General features: G+C 36.1%; 1 protein-coding gene across 1 annotated transcript in view; it reads right to left on the bottom strand.

Moving 5' to 3' along the window:
* The window catches only part of LOC149943630 (nose resistant to fluoxetine protein 6-like), a 40,382-nt gene that overhangs the window by 3,573 nt on the left and 17,838 nt on the right, over positions 1 to 18,971 (bottom strand). Inside the window, exons 2-13 of the mRNA XM_090176129.1 lie at positions 15,343 to 15,650; positions 4,629 to 4,861; positions 4,457 to 4,571; positions 4,298 to 4,385; positions 4,130 to 4,236; positions 3,903 to 4,070; positions 963 to 1,056; positions 798 to 890; positions 568 to 736; positions 416 to 492; positions 230 to 358; positions 32 to 152 (exon numbers count right to left, since the gene is read on the bottom strand). Coding sequence (XP_090032255.1) covers positions 32 to 152; positions 230 to 358; positions 416 to 492; positions 568 to 736; positions 798 to 890; positions 963 to 1,056; positions 3,903 to 4,070; positions 4,130 to 4,236; positions 4,298 to 4,385; positions 4,457 to 4,571; positions 4,629 to 4,861; positions 15,343 to 15,637 — 1,689 coding nt within the window. The 5' untranslated portion in view covers positions 15,638 to 15,650. The remainder of the gene's footprint in view (positions 1 to 31; positions 153 to 229; positions 359 to 415; positions 493 to 567; positions 737 to 797; positions 891 to 962; positions 1,057 to 3,902; positions 4,071 to 4,129; positions 4,237 to 4,297; positions 4,386 to 4,456; positions 4,572 to 4,628; positions 4,862 to 15,342; positions 15,651 to 18,971) is intronic.

The following is an 18,971-nucleotide window of genomic DNA, read 5'->3' as shown; positions in this document are numbered from 1 at the left end:
TTTACAAATTGGTTGCAGTTGCTTTACTTACGCATTTTACTTGCACTTTCTTTAGTTTGGTCAAGTAATAACCGGCTAACAGACCAATGAACCACGTCGATAGATGAGAAAATGGCTTTTGTTGAATTAAGTTTTCGAAGAACGCGCGTTCCCTGTTTATGACGAAAAGAGCAACCATATCAGTTTAGTATTTTTTCACGAAAACATATTCGTAAATCTTTCAACTAACACAAAGTCGACTTGGGAAAAGATGAGCATTGGCGGGTATTTGAAATAGGCTGTGATGACTCCAGTTGTTATAATTGATGCGAAGACGATGAACGCCGCGACTGTCAGGCTAAATCTTCGCCTCACGTAACTGAAATTACGCAAAACATTTGGTATCTTTCGAATATAGTAATTTGGCTTCTCTTACTTCAAAGTCGCGATGAACAAAAGTCCAATTATGAAGAGTTGCAATTCGCAGCTAATAAACCACGAGTTGTACAGGCACTGAAATTATAACGCCTCGTTTTTAGTGTTTTATCACCTTTGTTAATAAGAAATAATTTTAGGTATCGCGTTTACCCTAGTATTTGGATCAACCAAGAAGTTGTTAATGAAGAGAATGTTAGTCCACCATTTTTCGGTGCACTTTTGTTCGTATGGTAGAGCTATTTCCCTCCAGAATGGCCCGCTAGTTGTTAAGGGGAACATAATACCCATCGCTATCACAGTTAACATAATTGGAATAATTCTGTTTTAAATAAACGGATGATGAGTATTTTGTTTTCAAAAATTTCCAATTAACGACTTGCCTTATAATTTTCGCCAGAAGGATCTTGCCGAAAAATCCTAGATTTCCAGTTTCATTTTTCCTTAATCTGGCCATGTGTCCGAGTAAATAGGCTCTGCAAAGAGGAGAGTCACTTGGTTAGTTTTATTGGGTTTAAATCGTTATCGGTTATTGCGTAACACTTTACGTTGAAAATATCAATGTTTCGATTCCCAGAGTTCCGTTCAAAATAAACTGTAGCCAAAAAGTGTTCGAGTAGTCTTTGGCGAATATCATTTGACCTGTCGAAGAAGAATGCGTGGCTTTTAGATTCATGATTTTATCCTAACCGAGGCACTGATCACTCCTCGTAATAAGAGTACACGCTTTCCGAAATAAATACTCTGCGTACTATTCAAGTAATTTCTACGTATTCTTCGCGTAATATTTAAATACTCAGCGTGATTTCTACGCAATACGCGTACTCTTCGCGTAATCTTTACATACTCTGGGTAATCTTCGTGTAATATCTGCGTACTTCATGTAATCTTTGAGTAATTTCTACATTATCCACGTACTCTTCGCGTAGTCTCTACCTTATCCACGTACTCTTTGCGTAATCTCTACGCACTACGCGTACTCGTCGTGTAATATCTACGTACTCCACGTACTCTTCGTGTAATATCTGCGTACTTCATGTAATCTTTGAGTAATTTCTACATTATCCACGTACTCTTTGCGTAATCTCTACGTACTACGCGTACTCTTCGTGTAATATCTGCGTACTCCGCGTACTCTTGGTGTAATATCTACGTACTCCGCGTACTCTTGGTGTAATATCTGCGTAGTTCATGTAATCTTTGAGTAATTTCTACATTATCCACGTACTCTTTGCGTAATCTCTACGTACTACGCGTACTCTTCGTGTAATATCTACGTACTCCGCGTACTCTTGGTGTAATATCTACGTACTCCGCGTACTCTTGGTGTAATATCTACGTACTCCGCGTACTCTTGGTGTAATATCTACGTAGTTCATGTAATCTTTGAGTAATTTCTACATTATCCACGTACTCTTTGCGTAATCTCTACGTACTACGCGTACTCTTCGTGTAATATCTACGTACTCCGCGTACTCTTCGTGTAATATCTACGTACTCCGCGTACTCTTGGTGTAATATCTACGTACTCCGCGTACTCTTCGTGTAATATCTGCGTACTTCATGTAATCTTTGAGTAATTTCTACATTATCCACGTACTCTTCGCGTAGTCTCTACCTTATCCACGTACTCTTTGCGTAATCTCTACGTACTACGCGTACTCTTCGTGTAATATCTACGTACTCCACGTACTCTTCGTGTAATATCTGCGTACTTCATGTAATCTTTGAGTAATTTCTACATTATCCACGTACTCTTCGCGTAGTCTCTACCTTATCCACGTACTCTTTGCGTAATCTCTACGTACTACGCGTACTCTTCGTGTAATATCTACGTACTCCACGTACTCTTGGTGTAATATCTACGTACTCCGCGTACTCTTCGTGTAATATCTGCGTAGTTCATGTAATCTTTGAGTAATTTCTACATTATCCACGTACTCTTCGCGTAGTCTCTACCTTATCCACGTACTCTTTGCGTAATCTCTACGTACTACGCGTACTCTTCGTGTAATATCTACGTACTCCGCGTACTCTTCGTGTAATATCTGCGTACTTCATGTAATCTTTGAGTAATTTCTACCTTATCCACGTACTCTTTGCGTAATCTCTACGTACTACGCGTACTCTTCGTGTAATATCTGCGTACTTCATGTAATCTTTGAGTAATTTCTACATTATCCACGTACTCTTTGCGTAATCTCTACGTACTACGCGTACTCTTCGTGTAATATCTACGTACTCCACGTACTCTTCGTGTAATATCTACGTACTCCACGTACTCTTCGTGTAATATCTACGTACTCTACGTACTCTTCGTGTAATATTTACGTACTCCGCGTACTCTTCGTGTAATATCTGCGTACTTCACGTAATCTTCGAGTAATTTCTACATTATCCACGTACTCTTTGCGTAATCTCTACGTACTACGCGTACTCTTCGTGTAATATCTACGTACTCCACGTACTCTTCGTGTAATATCTACGTACTCCACGTACTCTTCGTGTAATATCTACGTACTCCGCGTACTCTTCGTGTAATATCTACGTACTCCGCGTACTCTTCGTGTAATATCTGCGTACTTCACGTAATCTTCGAGTAATTTCTACATTATCCACGTACTCTTCGCGTAGTCTCTACCTTATCCACGTACTCTTTGCGTAATCTCTACGTACTACGCGTAATCTCTATGTACTCTGCGTAATCTCTATGTACTCTGCGTAATCTCTATGTACTCTGCGTAATCTCTATGTACTCTGCCTAATGTCTATGTACTCTGCGTAATCTCTATGTACTCTGCGTAATCTCTATGTACTCTGCGTAATCTCTATGTACTCTGCGTAATCTCTATGTACTCTGCGTAATCTCTATGTACTCTGCGTAATCTCTATGTACTCTGCGTAATCTCTATGTACTCTGCGTAATCTCTATGTACTCCGCGTAATCTCTATGTACTCCGCGTACTCACTATGTCCTCCGCGTACTCACCATCGTCTCCGCGTACTCACTATATTTTCCGCGTACTCACTATATTTTCCGCGTACTCAATATCTTCTCCGCGTACTCACTATCTTTTCCGCATACTCACTATCTTTTCCGCGTACTCACTATCTTCTCCACGTACCCACTATCTTCTCCGCGTACTCACTATCTTCTCCGCGTACTCACTATCTTATCCGCGTACTCACTATCTTATCCGCGTACTCACTATCTTATCCGCGTACTCACTATCTTCTCCGCGTACTCACTAAGTACTCCGCGTACTCTTTGCGTAATCTCGACGTACGCCGTGTACTCTTTACGTAATCTCTACGTAATCTCTACGTAATCTCTACGTAATCTCTACGTTATCTCTACGTAATCTCTACGTAATCTCTACGTAATTTCTAAGTAATCATCGTAATCTTCCCGAGTATTGTTGGTGTACAGCCTGATGACGTAGTGATCAGCCCTCCATCCGTACATGGGCCTTTTTAGGAACTCTTACTAAGCATGTTGGTGTTGAGGAACAAGAAAACTGACGCCAGGATGATCCAACCCAAACTCAGAGCGCGGAATGCGTGCAGAAATTTCGGTTCCAACGTGGTCGAACAACGGAACAAAGACGGAAAGGACTTCAGCAATGAGAAGGAGCAGGCTAATCTAACCGGAAGCGCTAAAAGTCAGAAAATCGAATTAATACCATTCCATTCGATAATCATCTTGAACACGTACGTCTTTCGTGTTTCTTCAATGTTATCGTCTCTTTGGTACATTTATTATACGCAATGTGGAATATTGAACAGATAACGTTCAAGATGAAAATGGCTAAAAATATACTCCTGTAATAAAATTATTGTCAGTGACATACTTCACGGTATTACGGTTGGAGAACTTGTTTACCCAATCGCGACTTGGGTAGTGGACCATTCGGGTTCTTGTTCAGTTTCGCAGTGATTCAGTCGAGATTCAAAGCTCAGCTTTTCCGCAACTGCGTGGTGTACGCGAATAGTTTTAGTAAGGCTATTCGCCAAGATTAAGATCAAGACAAAAGTATCTTACCGAGTTCGATTAAGCTGGATAAATCTTCGTCGGTGCAAGTGGAAGGAATGCAAACGCCCAAACGTAAAGGGATGGTGTACATTAATCCCACCAGTGATTGGACTTTAGTAATAACCTAAAGAGATACCACATTTTCAATGATCGAATGATTTCACTTCCTTAAAGCGCTTACATTTTCGTCGTTGGTGAAATTCTTGAATATTTTGAGATTGTGATGCAACGTGTAAAATTTAGGTTTTGGTGGTAGAGGTGGTTTCAGTTCGACCGTGCAATACTTTCCTCGGAATCTGATTTCCTCGTTATAGCTCTTCTTCACTTTGACCGCTACGCATTCGTCGTAGGAGCCCATAAAAGTGAGCGTGCCCATCAGCATGGCGGACTTCGGTTTTCCGATTGCATCGAGCACTAAGCAAGGAAATAACCAATATTTTTATTTTAATCAATTTTTTTTGCAGCTTTTCAAGTTTATGGGGCGCTATAGGTGTTTCTATTAAATAAACGGGACGTCAATGTTTTATTCTACGTCACTAGCTGTAGTTATTGAAGTTAGAGAGCACGCGCTGCAGTCGATAAAGGCTACGTTCAGCGGGACTCAGCGGACTCAGCGCTGAGGTCAGCGCAAAGCGTTGAGCTTACTGTACGCTTTTTTTAACTTCCGGTTTCTACGTCATGTTGCTCAACGAAGTCAGCGGTCGGAGGAGCAGGTTTTTCCGTTGCTCATCGGTGTCGTGACGTCATTCGACAAAGTTAAAGGAGGGGTAGCAGACGATATTTTGTTCGTTAAGTCAGCGAACTATAAATCGTACAACAACTTTTAGATTTTTGTGACGTAGCGTTGATTAAAAGAACTCAACGATAACTCAGCGGTTTTTCTCCGTTGATAGTTGTTGAACGCAGCCATAGATTTTGAAATTTGAAGACCACGTGCGAAACACGCGTGCCAATAAAGTACTAAAAAGCTTAGTAATTTAGCCAGTGAGGCGAAGAGAAGCATTTTGTACTTTTAATTTTTGATCGTTTTTTTTTATGGAAACACCTATTACTCTAAGTTTTTTATTATTTTTATTTTATTTGCAAGTTCACGGTGCGCTTTGCCCTAATAAGGAGAGTACCCGAGGTGTTTATTGCCGATTTTGATTGAAGTCGGGCGTAATGTAGACCTATATGAGATATAAAATTTGCTAAAAGGAGACGTTGCACTAGTCATTCGATTTGCCAGGGCAACCGAAAGAGTTTTTGACCACTTAAAACAAACAAATCTCCATTTCAAAAAGCTTGGGATTTTCTCGGTTTCACAGGCTACTTATACCTACGAAAATTTTTAAATAATCAAAAAATAAGTAATTTGGACCACATTTACGTAAATTTTATCAATTTTGGATAAATTGCAACATTTTGGGGTAAAATTGTAACAATATTTGGGTAAAATAAGGAAAAAATCTTATTTTTGTTTTAGGTGGTCTAAACCATTTTCGGTTGCCATGGCAAATCGAATGGGTAGTGCAACGTTTTTGGGAAATTTCAAATCTCATATAGGTCTACATTACGCACGACTTTGAACAATATCGGCAATAAACACCTCGGGTACTCTCCTTCTAAGTTTAATTTTATTTAAATTTTTATTTGAAACTTTGCAAATTCGTAACGCGTTATGCCCTTAGTTTTTTTTCGTGTTATTTTCAGAGTTTCAAGCTCATGGAGCGTTACGCTTTCCGTTTTTACATTTATCTGATCGTTATTAAGTTTATAATATATCTATTATGAGAGAAGTATTTATCTATATACTGCTCATGTTATTCGCTTGAAACATGTACATATGATTCGCGGGTTCACGCTTATTTTTTCAAAATACGTTTCAGAAGAGAAAAATAGTTATTACAGTGATATAAAAGCTAGCTAGGCTAATATCAAATAGGATAAAGAAATATACCTTCATAGTATAGTTTTAATATTTTACATCATTAGGGGCATTATTACAAACGCGAAATTTTGAGCACACATTCGCGGTTTGAAAGGTACTTCGACGCTGAGAAGGTGCGCGATTCATTTTTCCATTCTAGATGTTTACTTATTTCATAAAAGATGACTATATACTTCTGACGACACCTATATGTTTTATTTTCTTCATTCTTATGTTTGAAAAATTATAAACTGCATAATAATTTATATTATAAAAATAAATGAAGGAAGAGATGACGAACTTAAAATTTAAACATTTTAGTATGTAATTTTTTTACACATTACAAATTTCGTTTTACTCCCTATGATTAACTATTTAAAAAATAACCATAAATACTAAGAACACAGATGTCAGCAATTGCCATAAAATTAACTATCTCCAATATAAGCGGAAGGATCGACGAAGTTCCATAAAGAATTTATGGTATATAAAATATATCTTTGTCTTTTTCAAACAAGGAAAACTTTCACTGAGCAAGATAAAATTCAACGAAGTTGCCCGTCAATTGCGTAATAATCTCCTCAAGATTTCAGTGGTTTTGACCGTTCACGTGTGGTATATTATAATACGAAGTCAATCCATTGTTCTATATGTCGGTAATCTACGGTAAATTAAGCCTGAAATCTATTTGGCGTTGGATGAATACTAAACATTACATGTTTTTTATCAAATTAATCTCAGCGGCTTTTTATCTCCATTTAATTCGTAATTTCATGGTCACCATTGAAGGAAGTATATTCTACACCTAAAAATTGTCGACTCACGCGCGTATCGATTTGTTTTTAACGTATTTAGCGCCACTTAATTCTATAGATTCTGTTGAAATATCTAAATATCTGATCAATTTTTTATAATGTATGAATGTTTCTAAGAAGCAAAAAAAAATGAAATTGAGGCTCGTTTATATTCTTGCGGTACAAAATAGCCTCAGGTGATCACGCGATTTATTTTTACAGGACCCGAACCTATTATGGTAAATGGTTGAAACAGTCTTGTTTCAAATTTAATTATCGTTCCTGACCTTGGTTGTATAAAGATTCCTTCAATATAAGTATTCCTTAAATCCTTCGCGCGACCTTTAACTAACATTTAAAATCCTTGGAGAAATTGATTGAATACCCTTAGTTAGTAGCTTAAAAGCGATGGTTTTTAATCAAGGAAATCAGAACGAAATAGGCGAAACTATAAAGTAAATTTTGTCTTAACCAACTTGTTAAAATTGGAAAACTAAATTACGTGACTATCATATCACCGCCAACTTCGATTCGGTAACTCGTGTTCATAGTTGGCCGTGCGACGGTAAAGAACAAAATTATTCCTTCCAGATACGGCAGAAAGCTAATTACAGTGGCGTAGCCAGGGGAGGCACAGGGGGCACATGCCCCCCTCCCCGAAACGTATGGTCGTACGTACAAATATTTTTATTTTTTTACTTTTTTTCAATGGCGTGCCTCCCCCCCGAAATAAAATCCTGGCTACGCCACTGGCTAATTAACTTCCACCTTTTTATTTCTAGATGTTATAAATAATAATTATAGTAATTAGATAATTTACATGAATCGATCAAAATTTAAACAGCCATTAGCAAAAGAAAATGAATAATAATTCGTATTTCTTAGGATAGATGGCGCTACAGTTCTCCACAAAGTCACGTTACTACCATGTTTTCAGCCCCCCTGGTCTTTATAGTTTCCCCTATTCTAAGTAAAAATCAGACTTTACTTTTTGACTCTATTAACGCTAATGCGGTTACAAACATAAAATAATAATAGAAACCTTTACTAACCTCGGGGACCGATGTGCCATGGCGCACTTGGAACATGCCTTAATACGGCCCTGTAAGATATTGAAATCGACAAATCCAATAGTTTTTTGTTTGTGTCGATGATGTAGAAGTGTGGCAAGATTTCTTTGCTTCCTTATTTGTATAAAACACGTGTATGAGAAGCAGATACAGTTGAAAATGGAAATCACGTGTACATTTGTTTCCGCATTGAACAATTATGGTAATGGTTGGGAAAAGGTCTACCTTCAGTAATTATGGTAATGGTTGTTAACAGTTTTAGGTATTGATTAACACTACAGTTTCTTTAATTATATGTTTTGGAATATACTCAGTTGCAGGTTAAGAAAGGCAAAATATCTAGTACATTTGGCGGAAAATTACTAGCATGAATATCCGGTAAAACGGCGGTGAGAATTTAACCTATTTTCTGTTGAATTCCTAAAGGTTCTTACGCGTGTTATATTAATCCATTTTAGAAATTTCTATTGCGTAAACTTGAAAGTTATCATAAATATTTAATGTAAATTGTTATTTTTAAGCTTCATTATAGCCAATTTTTAGTATTATGCTCCTAAACAACCATGAAATAGCACGTTTATGGTAATCTCGGCATTTCCCGTTCTATACTTACCCTGGACTCACCAAATGGATTTCTTTTAGGTATGCCTCACTTTAGGTTTGTCACTTTGGGGAATATTTTACTGAGAGCTAGTAATGGAGTGACGTCATCACAAGAAGAAAATCTCCCCCTAGCGAGGCGCTGTCAAAGGCTACGTGTGACGCTTTAGCAAGCGGACGCAAAACTGCGACGAACCCCTTAATGCAGTCTGTCTTGTGAATAGCTCTCAGTAAATCGTTTGCGTGTGAAGAATAGGAAGTTTCACTCTTATGTAATAAAATTATACACTTATGGTAGTACTAAAAATAAACTATTACAACCGTTTTTTAATATTTTCCATGTAAATTAATAAATTATCACTTTGAAATATAACGCAATATACGCTATTTTCCATAATTATATAACGCGCTCGGGTATAATTCAACCGTAAACCGTTCAAATTCGAAAAAAAAAATCCATTTGTCGAGTCCAGGGTAAGTATAGAGCGGGAAATGCCGAGATTACCATAAACGTGCTATTTCATGGTTGTTTAGGAGCATAATACTAAAAATACGCTATAATGAATCTTAAAAATAACAATTTACATTAAATATTTAATGATAACTTTCAAGTTTACACAATAGACATTTCTAAAATGGATTAATATAGCACGCGTAGGAACCTTTAGGAATTCAACAGAAAATAGGTTAAATTCGAAATCCTCGCCGCCGATTTACCAGTAATTAGTTCTAGTATCTTTCAGCCAAATGTACTAGATATTTTTCCTTTCTTAACTTGCAACTGAGTATACAGAATTTGTTAAAGTGTCGGTATTTCAATTGTTATTATATTACTTCAGTTGGTAAAAATTTAAAGGCTTTGATCCGAAATTTCGCCGTTTCATATCGTCTTTCAGTGTTTCTTATTTACGTAAAAAACTATTCAAAACGTATTTGAATATTATATCCTTTTTCAATGATGTAAAAATGTTTCCATCGTTATTAATTGGGACATAATAATTAACAGTGGCGGATTAAGCTCCTTAGAGGCCCTAAGCGCAATTTTATTATAAGGCCCTCTAAGCTATTTATTGTGATATTTAGGCCTTCTAAATTAATTATTATTATTTTTTTTGAGGCCCCTAGAAATGACGAGGGAAATCTCACCCAAGAGCAACGCGTGACGACTTCGGCTTCCCGACGAAGTTCACTCATTAGTATTCAGTTCCAATCTTCTTAGCCATTATTTTCCTGAATCTCCCTTTTTACTTGTCAAATCCTTGGTATAGCGTGATAAATAAATGCCCGTACTCCCGTTAATTTAAAATCTTTACTTTTCAATAATTTTTTGGAAAGGGATTTATGTCCTTGTCGTCTTGACCTTCAGTTAAAATTTTACGATAAATACTTTAGATTAAAATCGAAATTTAAAAGTCGCTAGATTATTTGGGCCTAAGGCGGTGCCTTGGGTATTAGCCTAGCTGATTATTATCATTTTTATTTTCAAACGCGTCCGACAAAGTTACGTCTACTTTTCGATGTAATGTTTTCGTTTCGTTAAGAAACACTTTGTACTCAACGTGACAATTCGGAAAATTTATATTACAGCTCGGCATATGTCGAATATGTAATGAAAACCGGTTGAAAACAAACACGTTAGTGGCAACTACTTCAGCACGCAATGTACGCGCATTGTATAATCAAGTCATTAGTTTTTATAATATATTTCTTCATCAACGCCGTAGAAATTAATTATGTACCTTCGCAGCTTCTAAGGACATTCTTAGATCACCGCTGGCTGGGTAGAACCAGACCAGTGATGGCCCTAGTAAAGCTCAACAATAGGGGTCATTCTTATTTTATACATTTTTGGTAAAAATAAGTAGCCCATTGACGTTATTTCATTTTATTGCAAAAGTTAATTATTTAATCTTTTTCCTTCAAATTTGAACTTAGCCAGATTGCTAGACATTGGCATTCGAGACACGTATCGGTGGTCAGATAACGTAAGGAATTTCTGTCATGTCTTCACCACAGGATTTAGCACGTGTGGGCTGCTATGAAATATTTGGCTGTCACGCACTGAACATGCTTAAGTCTGGTTTTAACCAGAACCAGAAACCTCCAAGGTGGCGAGCATCGACGCAAAAACTCACAGTTAGGCCTAATAGAAAATTTTTGCGTCGATTTTCGCCAACTTGAAGTTTTTGCCTTAGTGAAACCGCCCCTTACTATTCAGACATGTTCTTCATTTTGCGACTATAGTAATTAAATTTAGAAGTTGTTTTCATTACCGCAATTCAAATTATAATTAATATCTCGAGCGAAACTCTAGGCTCTAAGCTACGTCCGTTCCTATGAGAATCATCAGGGTCACCTTAGTCTTCCTTAGACATTCCGAGTGTACCAATATATAGTTTCGCGCTTCTATCTACAATCTTCTATCTAGACAGTTTGCAGCATAATGTGTTAAACGTACACATGTATGAACAAGAAAATTATACAATTAGAATGTATACTATAAAGAAGACTGTGGTGGGACTGATGATTATCATAGAAATGGGCGTGGTTTACAGCAGATATTACATAGTAACAAGAACCCATAGACGTACTAAGAACACGTAATCATAGCTTTAGCGCGTCGTGGAGCCTCCTAATCTATATTTTCAAAATAAGCCCCGCCTTTTTATATTTTCCACCTGTAGTAACTTAAGTAACCAAAAAAATAAGCGGTCTAAGAACTACTTAAACTAACTAAAAACCACTTAAAACCAACTCTAATTTCGCTTAATGGAGGACACTTAAAGCCAAATTAGAGCCAACTTGAAACCAACTTAAAAATTATATGTAATTTTCTGTATATGTAAGGGTTCGCGCCTTCTTCTAAGAAGTAACAATAGTGGAAAAAGACTCAATAGCTCCGCCTCTTTAAAAAAAAATCGATTAGGAGGCGATCCAGCAAAATTTTCTTTTCTCTGTTCTTGGTACGTAGATGGGTTCTTGATAGTAATATACTAGTTTCACGAAGAACATCAATTCTAAAATTCATAAATCCATTTTCTGGTATCAAGTGATAGTTTTCCATTATGGCGGCCAGATAATGAATTTGAAATAACGCGCAACGTCCTTCATTCAACATAATTTAAGCCCCGCCCGTTTTTTCAGACGCATTAGCAGCACGGTGCCTTCCAAGTGTACACGTATATAATTTGCTGGTAAAAGATATTAGTTATAAATCGCACCTGATGGGAACTATGACATGCGGAAAAATTAGGTTAGAAATAACTCCCTACGGTAACTAAAAATGCCCAAGAGAAAAAAGGACTTATATATAGAAATAATTTTGGCAATTATTATATGGAAATTTAAAATTAAATCAATTTACTGTGTAATTAAAATATCGTCAAAATATCATTTTGATATGATGAAATATAATTTAGTGTGACTCTAACTATATACATTATTAGTTAGGTTATTTCACAGGTAATCTTAGTTGAATTTCGCCACGATCGCAACTCAATGCACTTTTACCAAAATGTAATTGTCAAAACCAATTTTCCACAACCCATAATGATTTCCAGACTCAAACGTTTTGGGTAGTACTCAATTTTAGAACTACCCAACTAACTCTCTCTCAAAAATTAAAATGCTATAATCCAAATTTATTTTACGTAAGCTGCAAAAAACTCATGGATTCAACTCTAGATATAAGCAGGTCCCAAAACTGAAATTAAAGTATCGAAGCCCAAAAATTATCGAATTTTCTAGAAAATTATAGTACACAAGTACGGCAAACTTTGATTACTCGCTATAGCGTGATAGCACTTTATCATAGTTGGCCTTTACTAACATATTTCGTTTTCGTTAGGCTACAACACGCTTGATTAGCATTTCGGGTACAAACCAAACACTCCAAGTAGTATAATATTTCAATTCTTAGCCTACTAGGAGTAGCATAAGAAACTGAAGCAAGGAACTTTCTAAAATTTCTTAAATTATCGCGAAAATATCGGAAGTATAGTAAAATGGTAGTACAATTATCGCAAAAAGCGTACTATAAAGTACGCGATTGAAATTATAGTACGGAAAAATTCGAAAGTTAAATTATATCGAAATGTATTATAATTATAGTACGGTTGGCAACGCTGGCAGAGATGGACTAATTTTAGCGTTTGGAGTCAGAATGAGCGGTAGCTTTTTGAGAGTAGAAGAATGGAGCTGCCCTTGTATTTAACTATTAATGGGCAAGATGATCGAGTTTACAAATTTTAGACTGGCTACATGAGCAGAAGAGAGGAGTTTATTTTAAAATTTTCAGTGCTTTTTTTAAAAAGTCTAATAAGTTTTCTATGTTCTGTGGGTGGTTTGATGAAGTGGAAAGTGTTATTTTTTATTGAGCTGCGCTAGCGTAAAATTTTAGGTGTAATAACTTTGAGACTGAGTGAATGGTAGAGCCCGCACTTTGCTTAGAAAATTGAGAGGAGAAAAGTATGAACACGTTTGACAGAGATACATTATCTGACCAGCTCTTCTCAGAGACAAAAATATGTCAGCTTGTGAGCTGAGATTGGATTTATAAAAATGCCCATCCAGGATTAAAAGATATGTATGGTTATACGAGCATAAGTAACATTATCACTCATAAGTATGTCCTTGTAGAACATCTACCTTAAAAATGAGTCGTTGTTTTACACAGAACATTGAATAAGTGGAAATAAAAGGTTAAAAAGCATATGTTCCTTCAGTTTTGGAAACGTGTATTGGCCCATAAGCGAATAAAATAGGCTAAAGGTTACAGTAGTCTCTCGAATTCAAGGTACGATATACATTTGGCTTTCCAAAAACACCAGCACAAATATATATTTAAACAACGTGACAAGACCTTGAGGTATTACTTGTCCGGTTATCGTACGTATCGGCTGACATACAAGCGATAACATTTTTAATGATAAGGGAAATTTAACCGTGGTCTTCGAACGCTACTATTCACATGCAAACTCTAGGCCATAGAGTAAACCACTCACATAGAGTGGAGGGCTATCTGCGAACCTTGTTAACAATTTTTGTACGCAACGTCTTGTTTTCGAGGCGTGAAATTAACAAGTTGGCCTAAAGTTAATGTACAATATCTGGATAAAAAGTAAGTTTATACTCCAAAAAAAATGTAAAAACAACACCATCGCTCTTCAGACTATATTTATTCACGCCTCGAAAACAAGGTGGCCCTTTAGGATTAATGTTTCATGCGCTTCCATAGCGCCTTCCACTCTATGTGAGTGGGTTACTCTAAGCTCTACGCAGAAGAAGCGGATCCGAGTTTTCACCCAGTGCCCCAAGCTAGAATCGAACCCGCTTCCTCTTGCTGCGAGACGAAAGTGCTAACCACTCCGCCACCGCACCTTGATGTACACTCAAATATAAATATAAGGAAAACCATTTTAAGGAAATTTCGTCTTGTAAATTCTTTGTGGCCATTAGATTAAGCATAAAAACGACGAATTTCATAGGAAGAACGTTTTTGGCCGTAGAACAAAACATTATTAATAATTAATATTTTTAGCTGTATACGTTTTTCGGGTCGCCTGTACGTGAAATGACTCTTTACCGAGATGGTAAACAGCTAGAATAAATAATCTTATTAAATAGAAAAATATCGTAATTGTCAATCCTGATTTTATGAGCCTAATTAATTTATAAGGGGATCCGTCATTTTTGTATTTAAAGAAAATACTCGTATAGTTTTTATTTGACGTTTTTAAGTATTCATTTAAAAAAAATATTCATTCAACTTTGAAGTGTTTTTAAGAGCTATAATTTAAAATTTCGCTTTCGTGTACATCACGATAAACTATATAAAATGGTGCCCTTCAATATTTACTTAATAAAGAAAATCTTTCCCAATAAATTGACTTAACCTTGGGCAAAACACAATGTTATTGTTGGATCATTTTTCGTTTTAAACGTTGTAAATACAAATCTACGAATTGTGAATTTCTCTCTATTCATCAAAACTCTTATAAATTTCAAGATGGTCGTGAACTCGAAATCCGGTTGCGAAATGTGTTATATGCTTTGATTGTGAAAGATTTTTCAATGTTAATAATGGTCCATTCGTAATTATTGTAATAACGGCTACTTGTCACTAGGGCATATGCGCCGCGAAGGCGTGCGTCGACGTAAAAATGGTATTAAACCTATCGGAACGTTTTATTCGCCAACGTTTGCCAAAGTGAAAACCAGTCAAGCGTTTAAGGGACCACCGTCATTAAAATTAGAATTTACTTGATTTTTATTAGAAACAGATACGCGTTTGCTCTGGAAAAATGATGTTTAATTTGTAAAAATTAAATAAGTGTTCCACCTACAACTAATAAAAAACGAAAATAAGTCCCCGCCAAATTTTTACGGCCTCCATTTTCCCCGAGACTCCTACTCCTAGCGCCATAGATGGTAGCGGAGGTCTTAAGAATTACAGTACGCATTCTAGCACGCGCTTGAAGATATTTAATTTCCATAAAAATAGCGATAGGTGGCGCAACTTACTTTCAAAAGCCCAACTATTCATGCCGATTAAGCCTTGAATCAGGGTCAAGAGGGAACCCTGGCACTCGTTGGAAATGTCGGCGTCGTTGGCGACCTTGAGTAGGGAAGGCATCACTTGTTTGACCAGGCTGTCGATGCCCCATTTCATCCCTTTTTGAATATCCCTCCATTTCTTTAGAAGCACTTCTTGGTCGTCAGGCGTGGCTGTGGCTGTGACGTCGCTATTGGCCTCGATGCCACACCAAGATCCACTCGCAAATACAACCAAGCACAGAGCTAGAACGGAAACCCTCATTTTGTTGCGAAATCTGAAAAGACAACATTGGAAATAATTGGTTATTTCTTGGAAATACTGATTGCGTCATGTCGTGTTATAGTTTCGGTTAAATTTGATACCTTATTCGCTATACTAATACGAATTAACTTTTCCTGTATGCGCTTGCAGCGCGTTATTTCGTAGAGTCACTTAAAGCACTATTGCGTGTTAGAATGAAACCTTTTTAAACAAGTGATAACAATATCAGGAAATAGGAACAAAAATTGAAAAATTAGACCGGTTTCTTCTTTTTGAACTGATATTATGGTTTACCCCCATTTCGCCCAAAATAGTTCTCCCAATTCCAATTTCTCCCAATCCCATTTCTCCCGATTCCCATTTCTCCCAATCCTATTTGTCTCAATCCCATTTGTCCCAAAATAGTTATCCCAAATCCCATTTGTCCCAAAATAGTTATCCCAAATCCCATTTGTCCCAAAATTACACTTGGTATAAACATGAATCTAAGTTTTATTTTAACCTACCATAAAAATATATATTACATGAAGTAAGTCCAAGTAATTCTTTATATTACTACAATTAGGATATGCCTACTAACCTAATCTAACCTAACCTAACCTAACCTAACCTAACCTAACCTAACGCCAAGTCAATTCACATATTCACAAAACGGTATTTTTTTCGACATATCGACTCGTACCGATGAGATCTAAAACCACGCAATTACCATATATTTGGAAAATAATGATTGGGAGAAAGGGGAATCCATATTTTTGGGAATATTGATCGTTGGGAGAAATGGGAATCAATTTTTTTGGGAAACGTGATCGTTGGGAAAAATGGGAATACATATTTTTGGGTTAAATGAACTCCGGTTCGGAGAAATGGAATTGGGACAAATGGGACACCATGTTTTTGGGAGAACTGATAACTTTGGGAGAAGGTAAAATTGGAATAAATGGGAACATACCGATATTATGGGCTGCAGACAGTTTCTCTAAAAATTATCATACCAATTTGTTTTAAATGATACTGAAGTTTACTAATATGGTTTTCAAAAACAATTATGTCCAGTTTTTAGTTTCAAATCGAAATATACGTCGAGTGTGACTCGAATAGTAGTAAAAGTTGTAGTAGATTTGGGCCTTTGATTTCTCAGCGATAAATATAAAAGATGCGCCATTAGATATGAAATTAAAATCTCTTTCGATTGCCATACCCGTTTGGGCACTCAGGGTCCCGTAAATTTGAGGCCTTGATTGCTCTGCAACCAAAGCCATCTCTACCACTGGGTTAGGTAGGGCTAAGTCATAGGGCGCCGCACTCCGGAGGACACCGTCTGGCCCTTTAATTTTTTTTTTATAACTTGATTATAAAGTATTCAATAAAGATCCGGTCATATGTAAAAGAGTGCCTGAAATTATTAGCCTATGGGTCCCTGAAATGTAAGGACGACCCTGTCAGCAATCCCTGAGGGGGAAACTACAAATGATACGTCGATACATCGGCAAATGAGGGTCCTGATATTTGATGTCCATGTGGAACTTACAATACGGTTTATATGACGAACAGGGGCGGATTAACCCTTTCGGCGCCTCTAGGCACAAAAACTAGGGCTGTGCGAGTAGTGGTTTTAGGCAATCGAGTCGAGTATCGAGTACGAATGTTTTTTATTCGAGTCGAGTAATATTGAAGTCGAGTCGAGTAATCGAGTACTTGATTAAGGGGCAATTTCCTCTTCGAGTCAAGTAATTCAGAAAAAAACCTAGAGTAATATTTTTAACGAGTCGGGTTATCGAGTATACTTGATTAGGAGCTGGTTTTATTCGAATAATTAGGAAATTAAATTGAAAATGAGTATAAACTAACTTTCAATGCTGAAAAATATTCCTTTAATTTAAATGAACCAGTATCCACAACTTTAGTAACATTAAAGTGACTAGTGGAATATAAAAAACTAGTATACTAGCCTACTAGCCTAATAACAATACAATATACATTTTTTAAAACTATTATTATACCGTCTGTCCGTATATTGCTTAGGAAGTTAAGACTCCTGAGTCCTAACGTCAGCCGACATCCGAACTCGTGAAGTGACACTCCAAACGAAAACCAAAACTTAATAACATTGTTTGTAGGTACAGTTTATTATGTCCACCCTTAAAAGTTGCAAAAACCCCTCTTTGGACTTAGAGCAGCTTATTCGAGTAATCGGGTACCCGACTATGCAATGTTTTGGGTACTCGATAATCGACGAGTATTTTCCAATTACTTATTCGAGGTCGAGTTCGAGTACTTGACCTCAAAAAATGCCGAGTAATCGATGATGTTCGAGTACTGAGAAATTGTAAAACATTGTGAGAAATCACTGAGAAATAACTGAGAAATTATTGAGAGATTGTAAAAATTGTGAGAAATAACTGAGAAATTATTGAGAGATTGTAAAAATTGTGAGAAATAACTGAGAAATTATTGAGAGATTGTAAAAATTGTGAGAAATAACTGAGAAATTATTGAGAGATTGTAAAAATTGTGAGAAATAACTGAGAAATTATTGAGAGATTGTAAAAATTGTGAGAAATCACTGAGAAATAACTGATAAATTATTGAGAGATTGTAAAAATTGTGAGAAATAACTGAGAAATTATTGAGAGATTGTAAAAATTGTGAGAAATCACTGAGAAATAACTGAGAAATTATTGAGAGATTGTAAAAATTGTGAGAAATCACTGAGAAATAACTGAGAAATTATTGAGAGATTGTAAAAATTGTGAGAAATAACTGAGAAATTATTGAGAGATTGTAAAAATTGTGAGAAATCACTGAGAAATAACTGAGAAATTATTGAGAGATTGTAAAAATTGTGAGAAATAACTGAGAAATTATTGAGAGATTGTAAAAATTGTGAGAAATAACTGAGAAATTATTGAGAGATTGTAAAAATTGTGAGAAATCACTGAGAAATAACTGAGAAATTATTGAGAGATTGTAAAAATTGTGAGAAATAACTGAGAAATTATTGAGAGATTGTAAAAATTGTGAGAAATCACTGAGAAATAACTGAGAAATTATTGAGAGATTGTAAAAATTGTGAGAAATCACTGAGAAATAACTGAGAAATTATTGAGAGATTGTAAAAATTGTGAGAAATTACTGAGAAATAACTGAGAAATTATTGAGAGATTGTAAAAATTGTGAGAAATAACTGATAAATTATTGAGAGATTGTAAAAATTGTGAGAAATAACTGAGAAATTATTGAGAGATTGTAAAAATTGTGAGAAATCACTGAGAAATAACTGAGAAATTATTGAGAGATTGTAAAAATTGTGAGAAATAACTGAGAAATTATT

The sequence above is a fragment of the Leiobunum rupestre genome, chromosome 5 (genome assembly GCF_980474605.1).
Source record: "Leiobunum rupestre chromosome 5, qqLeiRupe1.1.hap1, whole genome shotgun sequence".
NCBI lineage: Eukaryota > Metazoa > Arthropoda > Arachnida > Opiliones > Sclerosomatidae > Leiobunum > Leiobunum rupestre.
The sequence above is the reverse complement of the archived record's forward strand: the minus strand, read 5'-3'. Positions and strand labels throughout refer to the sequence as shown.